The sequence below is a fragment of the Chelonoidis abingdonii genome, chromosome 6 (genome assembly GCF_003597395.2).
Source record: "Chelonoidis abingdonii isolate Lonesome George chromosome 6, CheloAbing_2.0, whole genome shotgun sequence".
Lineage (NCBI taxonomy): Eukaryota > Metazoa > Chordata > Testudines > Testudinidae > Chelonoidis > Chelonoidis abingdonii.
The window spans coordinates 67053891-67063547 of NC_133774.1; the positions used below are offsets into that span (position 1 = coordinate 67053891).

Below are 9657 nucleotides of genomic sequence, written 5' to 3' on the forward strand. Positions count from 1 at the left end.
TTTTTCCCCCCTTCAGCTTCTTCAGCATATTTGAGTTCACTGTCTGGAAGAAAAAGTTCTTTAAATACATACAACCCTGCAAAAATCCAACCAACACCACTTGCAGCCTTGCCTGAGAGGCTAGCAATAGAGAAACCAACCTTATGTAAGTAACTTCTGTCACAGAGGCAGAACAGCACACTTCTTTTGCTTAAATATGCCCAATAGATATTCAAGATGCAAAGATTTATTACATATTAAGATAGTGTGCCATCTACCTGTTGAATCATTTCTTCACAAATGTTATGAAATTGATGCCTTATCCTTGTATTTGGAATCATGTAGATAGTCACAAAATAGATGCATTATAGCATTGCACAGCTACTTTAAAAATAACACTTCAGCAGTAATGGCTGAACTGAGGCCTCCATAGAATACAGATGTAGTGTACCTTGGTGGTTACAAAAAAAATCCTTTCAAATTGTATTGAGGTGACTTGGTGGCTGTCAATCTGCAGTTAGGACTAGACTTCCAGACTTAGACTCAAGGCAATTAGACACAGTTTAAAAAAAAAAAAAAAAAGCAGCAACACACAAATGTTTTGGTGATAAAGGCAGTTTTTATGTACTATGGCTCTTCAGAAATCTAGTATCTCTGATGATGGTCCTAATGGAGACGTATAATCGAGCTACTGTGTGTTAAATAAATCAGCAGAGAGGAAAGGATCATTCCATCCATGCTGGTGAAGGTCTGAATAGTGTCCCACTGCTCCTAGTAGCCCCATAGGCTTTAGATTTTAGTTTTGATGAACTAGACTTGGGAAGGCTTAATCAGTTGATACTGATCAAATTCACTGTTTCTCCCTGTGTTTTTAAACAGATGAAATTTAGATACACTAATAGCCTTGGAATGACACATACAAACAGAAATAAATAAAACTACCTATTAAACAAATTTTGAATTCAAACTGATTCTTTGCATCTGTTTATCAAGTACATGGGGCATTTGTTACATTGTTATAGAATCATAGAATCAAAAGGTTGGAAGGGACCTCATGAGGTCATCTAGTCCAACCCCCTGCTAAAGGCAGGACCATTTCCCCTAAATAATCCGAGCCAGGGTGCGGTCTAGCCGGACTTTAAACAGCTCTAAAGATGGAGATTCTACCACCTCCCTAGGTAACCCATTCCAGTACTTTCACAGAGCTCTCCTAGTCAGATAAGTTTTTTCTAATATCGCAGCCTCGACTTCGCAACTGCAAACTTCAAACCATTGCTCCTTGTTCTGTCCTCCGTCACCACTGAGAACAGCCTAGCTCCCTCCTCCTTGGAGCATCCTTCAAGTAGTTGAAGGTTGCTATCAAATCCCCCCTTAGTCTTCTCTTCTGCAGGCTAAATAAGCCCAGTTCCTTCAGTCTCTCTTCATAAGTCATGTGCTCCAGTCCTCTAATCATTTTTGTTGCCCTCCGCTGGACTCTCTCCAATTGTTCCACGTCCTTTTTGTAGTGTGGCACCCAAAACTGGACACAATATTCCAGATGCGGCCTCACCAGTGCCGAATAGAGGGGAATAATCACATCCCTCGATCTGCTGGCAACACTCCTCCTAGGATCATAGACTCAAAGGACTGGAAGGGATCTTGAGAAGTCATCTAGTCCAGTCCTCTGCACTCATTACAGGACTAAGTATTATCTAAACCATTCCTGACAGGTGTTTGTCTAACCTGCTCTTAAAAATCTCCAGTGATGGAGATTCCACAACTTCCCTAGGCAATTTATTCCAGTGCTTAACCACCCTGACAGTTAGGAGGTTTTTCCTGATGTCCAACCTAAACCTCCCTTGCTGCAATTTAAGCCCATTGCTTCTTGTCCTATCCAATGTTAATATGATCCAAATGACACTGCGAGCTCTTTTTCAGTTGCTCTTTTCCTGTGTTCTTGGGTTTTTCTAACAATAAATTTAACCTTGTATAGTAAGGTTCAGATTCTAGTGACTGATCCAGTTTACAACTAAATTCTGTAAATATATTGTGAATCAGATGAATCATAAAGAGAGTGACTGACTTTCACCTTAATCATTTGCCAATAGATCCATTCCAGTGAAGCCATTCTCCACAGGCCCAGTGTCTATTTAAGAAACAAAAATGATCCTAGGTTTTTTCCTAGTACAGACTGAAATCTTTGTAAAGTTCATCCACCTTTTAATTCTATTCAGTATTGACAGGTTCTGTCTTCAAAAAAACCAGGTCTAAATACTGAGCCCTATAAACATAGCCTTCAAGTTCTAGATTTGCCTAGCAAGGCTCACTCTGTGAGAGTCTGCTAACTACTTATCCTATGTCTGTCCAGGAGATTTGAAAAGCAGAATTATCTTCTCTTCGTGCATTTACAAAATACTGTTCTTTAGATTTGATCTGCCTGTTACAAAATCTTCCATTTGGAGGGTCCTCAGACTTTTCGGCCCTCCCTATTTAATACTTTGGTATTGCATCATTTTGATGGCTGTTATAACAGTGTATTTTTGGGAAATAACTATCTTATCCCTTCAAGATGTCTTATGCTTGTTCTTCAGGATATGTCTTGTTTAGTTTTTTGCTTCCTCTTGCAATGTGATCCCCCCCCCCACACCCCCTCCTGAGTCAACCATTTATCTTCTCCAGAGATTTAAGGGATATTAAAGTTTGTCTTCTGTTCTTTTTAATTGGCTATTTGTGGTCTATTGTTGCTTTTTGCTTGAAAGAAACTGACTGTTGGAGCACTGGAGCCAGTCTAACTATCACAGCAGGGATACCATATAACTCCCCTATTGGATCCAGTGTTTTAGAGCCTTTGGCTGAGATTTCCTATAAAGCCTATGCACAGGTACATGAACCCAAGAATTTTTATTTATTTGACTATAACTAACCATATGAAAGACTTCAACACTATTGTAAATGACTGTAGTAAAAGGTTGAACTTCTTATTGTAAAATTCCAAACTGAAACTGCCTTATCTATCTTCAATTTATACTAGACATTGGCTGCAACACATTTTTATGTTGTTTGGCTTAAGTGTATAGTAAATCTGTTTAAAAATGCTGTCAAGAACAGTTTGTAAAAACTTTCCTTTATTTGTACTACAGCTGAGAAGCTTGAAAATATTTTTTCCTACCAAATTCCTGCCTCTTCATTAGACAGAAAGAGTTGTTCGTTTTTCTGTGGCTTTCAAGATGGTTCAGATCAATATAATTTATTAAAATGTGTTCCCTCTTCTAGCTGTCTGACTTCTATAAAAGCAGATGTTAGAGGGTTCCACAAACAGTTGCTGTTGGTGGGGTATTTTTTTCATCTGTGGCAGACTATTGAATTTCAAGAGTGAATTGCTCAACACATTGTAACAATGTCAAAGTAGGTCTAACTTTAAGTCCAAACATCTCAAAAGTGACTTAATTAACTTGATGCATCTGAAGAAAGTGGCCTTTTTACCCACTAAAGCTTATGCCCAAATCTGTCACTCTTTAAGGTGCCACCGGACTCCTCATTAATTAACTTGAGTTACTTAGAGATTATAATGGGTTACTTCAGTTCAGTTCACAGCAAGATTGATATAAGTTTTAATATTGACCTTTCTTTTGCTGTACAATCTTACCAGTGTGGGGTTTGTTTGTTTTTTTTGCTTCTCTGCAGCTACCAGTGGACCCTCCAATCGTATCTCTGATGTTGTACCATCTCCTAAAGAATCTGTAAAATTTGGTGATGAAACCCTTACTGAGAAGAAATGAAGCACTTCAGACAAAATTGGAAGCATCTTCCTTCAAAAACAAGCTTCATATGCATTTTTAACGGTAGAAAAGCAGACTAAATCTTGACTCAACTCTCCAAAGCCATTCATGTCTCTGTCTGTCTTGGTGCACTTACCTGTATATAAATTTAAATACTCTTAACTAGTGCACACTGTATATATTCAGCTGAAAGGTCTCTTCTCATTTTCTAAAATATTTAAGGCAAAGAGGTTTACTCAAGTGTAATGAATTGCACAACTTCAATGAAAAAGCTGCACACCAGTTTTTTCAGTGTCTGTTTACTATATATGTATACTAAGCAAAAAGAAAAACAACCCAGCCCAACGGTCTGTATTATAGTAGCTCTCAAAGCGCTGCTGTAGTTGTCATTATAAACTCCTGTTTTCAGGGGATTTATAATCTGGCTGTGAATTTTTTTCCTGGGCTGAAATTTGATGCACATGATCTTGGCTAGGAGCATTTTTTTATTTGAATACATTTCCAAAGAAATCGCTTGGCTCTTTGAGTTAAACAAGTGCTTCTTGCATTTGAATTTTTTAATACCATATATGCTGCAGTAACTAGGCACATTGGGGTGAATTAAGGATGGTGTATTTTCACTTTGAATCTCCTTGTTTTTTGTGTTTACATCAGACCCCTAACATTTGAATATACTTTTTATTTTGTTGTTTAATATACATGGTTATATAAGGTGTATATATATCTGTATATCCTCCTACAGAAAAAAATTCTGTTTATATATTTTCGTATTCTAAGAAATTCTTTTGTTTACTGAAAAGATGCCTTTATTTGCTACATAGTTTGTTTTTTAAAAAGTCACTAAAAAAGGCCACAATAAAAAACAAGGTTTTTATGAAGCGATTATAGTTGGTCTGGTAGTAAATTACCCTAGAAACTCTAAATATCCCATCTGTAGGTGGTGCATCGTACCGTCCTTTCATATGAAAGAGAAACTGCAGTGTTACCAGAATGTTTAATGTTTCAAAGTTTATCTGATGCTTCAGCATCTTCTGTAATGTTCATACCATTGGCATTCTAAATGCAGTTGTTGTGAACAGCTCTCATTAAGATTCTTGAAGACTTTATTAGAGCTATGAGAAGCTTTAGCAACTCAGATTATACTTTTAAGTGGTCAGATTTTGCAGAGCAGTCATCCAGGTTCAGCAGTTTTGTGCTTTCATCTGTGGCATTTAGAATTATAAAATGTATTCAAAACGTCAGTGTCCACTTTTGAAACTTCAAGTGGCTGATTATTAATACTGACTTTATAAACTGCAGGTTAGCCTTTTTCCAGTTTAAATTACAAGAGATTTAGCATCAAAGAAATATTTAAGCATCAGAGCCTTGTTTTTCTTATCCAGCAATTCTCAGTGTAACTACAGTTGCACTATGAACTTGCCATAGATTCTGTACAAATGTTTAAACATGCCACATGTGAAATGGCTTCTAGAAAATAGTCCTACTGAGTGCTGACTAAATAAATGATACCAAAAATATAAAGAGTTCACAGCTGTATATTTCAAACATTTCATTTTCTATAACGTAACCATGTATATGGACAATGTTCGTCTTGCACACATTTGAATGTACACATCATGTTTACTGTTTTTTAAAAACACTACTAAAATTAAGTGTGCATATCATTCCAGTCAACCAAACCTCTGGTATAAAAATTTTGATGAGCTTGTAAATAAAAACAAGGTCAATGGCTAATTTAATGTCTATTCTGCTTTTTCATTAATAGATAGTTTCTGACTTTCATGGGTCATAGAGGCCATAACATTGGGCCCAATACACTGTGCAGCCCTGCCTCCTTTCCACTCCCCCTTTTCCCGTCCCCCTGCAGGGGCCCCTCTCACAAGTTTGCACTGAAACAAGAAATACTCTCCTTCGATAGCAGTGACAGAGTGAGTCCCAGCTCCTCACAAAGGAAAAGGGTTCTGTTTCCCTGTGTCAAAGTAGGACAGAGGGTGGAGACTTATTTTGAATCTGAGACTACTAAACATATTCATAAAGTCTCAGAAATTCAGAATGGTGACCCTGGCTCAGGTCAGATTGGCAACTCGGGAAACCTGTCTCCATATTAACCTGTTGGAACTCAGGACAATCAGGATCGCCCTATCTTCGTTTCCTACCTCTTATCAGGGGCAAATCAATCAGGATCATGACAATGTGGCCTGCATGTTCTATATCAACAGACAAGGAGGATCAAGATCCTCCTCCCAATGCACTGAAGCAATTAAACTGCAGAACTGGTGGTTAGCCCATCAGATCCAAAGTTCAGCTCTCTGCCTCCCTGGCATTCAGGACACCACAGCCACTACTCTCAGCAGGCATTTCTCCCATGATTATGAATGCAAACTGGGCTCTCAAATTCTCCATGATATTCTCCAAAATTGGGGACTTCCAGAGGTAAATCTCCTCAATAGTCCAGGAATAAGAAGTCCTCTGTTTTGTTCAGGAGGTAGTGTGGCCCATCACTCTCTGGAAGATGCCTTTCTCCTTTCTTGGACAAAGGGACTGTTCTACGCATTTCCTCCAACACTGCTAATAGACTAATGAACAAGATCAGACAGGACAAAGCCAGGGTTATCCTTAAAGTATCAACCTGGCTGAGACAAGCTTTGTACCCTTAACTGCTTCATCTGTGCATCCAGCGATCAAGCTTCCAATCATTCATCTCTTATCCCAAGACACAGGTTGTTTACTTCACAGCAACCAAGGGATCCCCTGCCTCAGGACCTGGTTCCTCGATGGTTCACAGGCTTAGATTCTACCAACTCTGCAGAAGTACACATTGAACAGCAGAAAGGAGTCAGCATGAATTACTTACCTGAAAAAGTGGAAGAGATTCAGCCATTGGTATCAATGCCACTGATTCATGTCTGAATTCTTGTGACTCTCAGCTATCCAGGGTTACCTGCTGGACTTAAAGGAATCAGGGTTATCAGTTAGCTCGTTTAAAATTCACTTGGTTGCAACATCAGTTCTTCATCCTCCAGTAGAAAGGTTTTATATATTTGCTCACTCTGTCTTCAAGTTTATTAAGGGTTTGGGGAACCAATATACCCAAGTTGGGGACCCCACTCCAACTTAGGATCTCAACCTGGTACTTAGATATCTCATAAGACCTCCATTCGAAACAATGGCAACCTGTTCTTTGCTTCACTTATCCAGAAGATGGCCTTTTTAGTAGCTATCACATTGGCCCAGAGAGTCAGAGAAAGTGGGGCCTTGATGGCAGACCCTCAATCCCCATTTAGGATATTCTCCAAGGACAAGATATTTGTACACCCACACTCTAAATTCTTATCTAAGGTACTATCAGACTTCCATTTTAACCAGTCCGTCCATACCAGTGTTTTTCCAAAACCACATAAGTCAGAACAGGAGACCTTTTCATAACGTATATGTTAGATGTGCATTGGTCTTCTACCTAGATAGGACTAAGCAATTTCAGAAGTCGCCTCAGCTGTTCATTCTTTATCACATACAGATCCAAGGGGTCCATGATCTCTGCCCAGAGATAGCTGAGGTGGCTCCTTAGGTGTACTGTCACATGGTACAAAGCAGTTGGTGCTCAACCCCTGGAAAGGTCAATAGTACATTCTACCAGATCTCATGCAATGTTAATAGCATTACTCAAAAACGTGGCAGTATCTGAGGTATGTAAGGCTGCTACGTGGGTTTCAGTACATATGTTCTTCTTCGAGTGCTTGCTCATATCCATTCCAGTTAGGTGTGTGCGCGCCGCGTGCACGTTCGTCGGAAGATTTTTACCCTAGCAACACTCGGTGGGTCGGCAGGGCGCCCCCTGGAGTGGCGCCNCCTAGTTCTTGTATTATGGGAATAAGTAAATAACTTTTCCTTATCCACTTTCTCCACATCACTCATGATTTTATATACCTCTATCATATCCCCCTTAGTCTCCTCTTTTCCAAGCTGACACCTTAACAAGTCACTGTGAGTTATTTAATTAAAGTTCATTTAAATAAATCCTCTGCAGGGCTGCCCAGAGGATTCAGGGGGCCTGGGGCAAAACAATTTCAGGGGCCCCTTCCGTAAAAAAAAGTTGCAATACTATATTCTCGTGGGGGCCCCTGCAGGGCCTGGGGCAAATTGCCACACTTGCTCCCTGGGTGGCCCTGATCCTCATCTCCCCAGTAATTTGGGGCTGGTTCTTCCCCTTGTGAAACAGACTTGTGGCAGTTTCACTATTGTGATGGATCTACTGTAGGAATCAAAATTGTGAGCTGTATACATATAGTTGGTTTCGCAGCTGAGGTGTATAGGATTGGTGTATGTTTGTACTTTAAGTAGATGACCTAATAAATCTTTTCACCCCTCATTTCTAAAACTCTTTGAAAGCTCCCTAAAAATGTATTTTAATTCAGGTGAAACCTTCCTAATAGTAGTATGCCCAGAAGGCACAGCAGGATGGTTTTGTGATTAAGCTGGTAGACTGCAATTTAGCAGAGCTACATTCAAATCCTAGCTGTTCTGCAGATCTCTTGTGTGATCTGGAGCAAGACACTTAATCTCTCTATGCTTCAATTCCTCCACTGTAAAATGAAGATAATGGTACTTATATTCTCCCATCATTTGTTTATCTTATCTATTTATATAGATTGTAAGCTATTCGGAGCAGGGACTGGTTCATTCTACATTTATGTACAGCGACTAGCACAATGGGGCTCTGTACGTGGAGACCCCAACCAAGATCAATGGTAATGCAAATAAATAAATACATAAAATAATGCCAGCAGGGACTCTGCTAATCATGTAAATAGTCAGAGCCGAGAAACAAAACTAGCCTGATCTTGAAAAATTCTGTGCACCGTCAACTCCTCCTGAAGCTAATGGGAGTTGAGAGTCCTGAATACCTTATAGGCTCAGGCATGAGATAAGAAAAACCAACAATAATTACCAAGGTAATGTGGGGGAGTGGACACTCAAACATGAGGGCTATAAAAGCCGCAGCACTAAGTCTCAGACTTTGGGAATTATGAAGCTACCTACCTGCCCATCCCAGCCATTTTATGTGCGAGTGTACCTTTCTTTTCACACACAGGTGGCCTGGGACCATAGCTTGTTCGGACATATTTGCATAAATCAGGGCTACTTGCTAGAAACTTCCTCTCCCCAGCTTCCTACATTTCAGAGGGCTGCTGTTTCAAAGGGAAAGTTGGGACTGTGGTATTTGAGAAAGAAAAGCAGTAAAAGCCAGAAATGTGCCTGTTATTAAATATATATAAAGGACCTACTCACCATTTACACTGCTACCATAGCTTGGGGAATGAGTCCCCTTTGCTCCCACGGTCTGGAGGGAGACATGCAAAGTTACCTCACTTCTGTTAAAAAGTCTGTTTACTTTGTCCCTGATTGTGTTCAGGTTGCTAGGTTACACTTTTGGTGACAGCAGCGAAGCCTCCCCCCCTTTCTCCCAGTGTTCAATTTCCCCTCCTCCTCCACCCCCAAATGGGGCAGTCAAATAACCCCCCTTGCTCTTTACCTTACTAATCTTTTTCTCAATTGCTTTCCATAGTTACGTCTTGAGGCTTTCAATGTGAGAGGCAAGTAAGATTAGCTTGGGTGTGCCAAAGTGGTAGAAGCAAGTTCCAGCACTGCACATCTGAAGCTAAGTTCTCATAGACCTAAACAGACAGACTTACAGCCAAACCACATATGCCTCCTGTAAAACAGATAATCTTGTGAAAGGAGTAGGCTACTTGAATTCCTAATGAGATTTGTTTTTCATTTTGTTGTTAATTTTCTCTTCTGGGAGCAGTGGCATAATCAGTACACTGCTACCTCGATATAACGCCACCCGCTATAACACGAATTTGGATATAACGCGGTAAAGCAGCGCTCGAGGGTGGGGCGGGGGCTGCACACTCTG

At 39.9% G+C, this 9657-nt stretch overlaps 1 protein-coding gene across 7 annotated transcripts in view; it reads left to right on the forward strand.

Moving 5' to 3' along the window:
* The window catches only part of PPIP5K2 (diphosphoinositol pentakisphosphate kinase 2), an 85388-nt gene extending 79917 nt beyond the window's left edge, over positions 1-5471 (forward strand). For all 7 annotated transcript variants that reach the window (XM_032763443.2, XM_032763448.2, XM_032763450.2 and 4 more), the window contains 2 exons: positions 17-145; positions 3643-5471. In XM_032763443.2, coding sequence (XP_032619334.1) covers positions 17-145; positions 3643-3737 — 224 coding nt within the window. In that variant the 3' untranslated portion in view covers positions 3738-5471. The remainder of the gene's footprint in view (positions 1-16; positions 146-3642) is intronic.
* The last annotated feature ends 4186 nt before the right edge of the window (positions 5472-9657 follow it).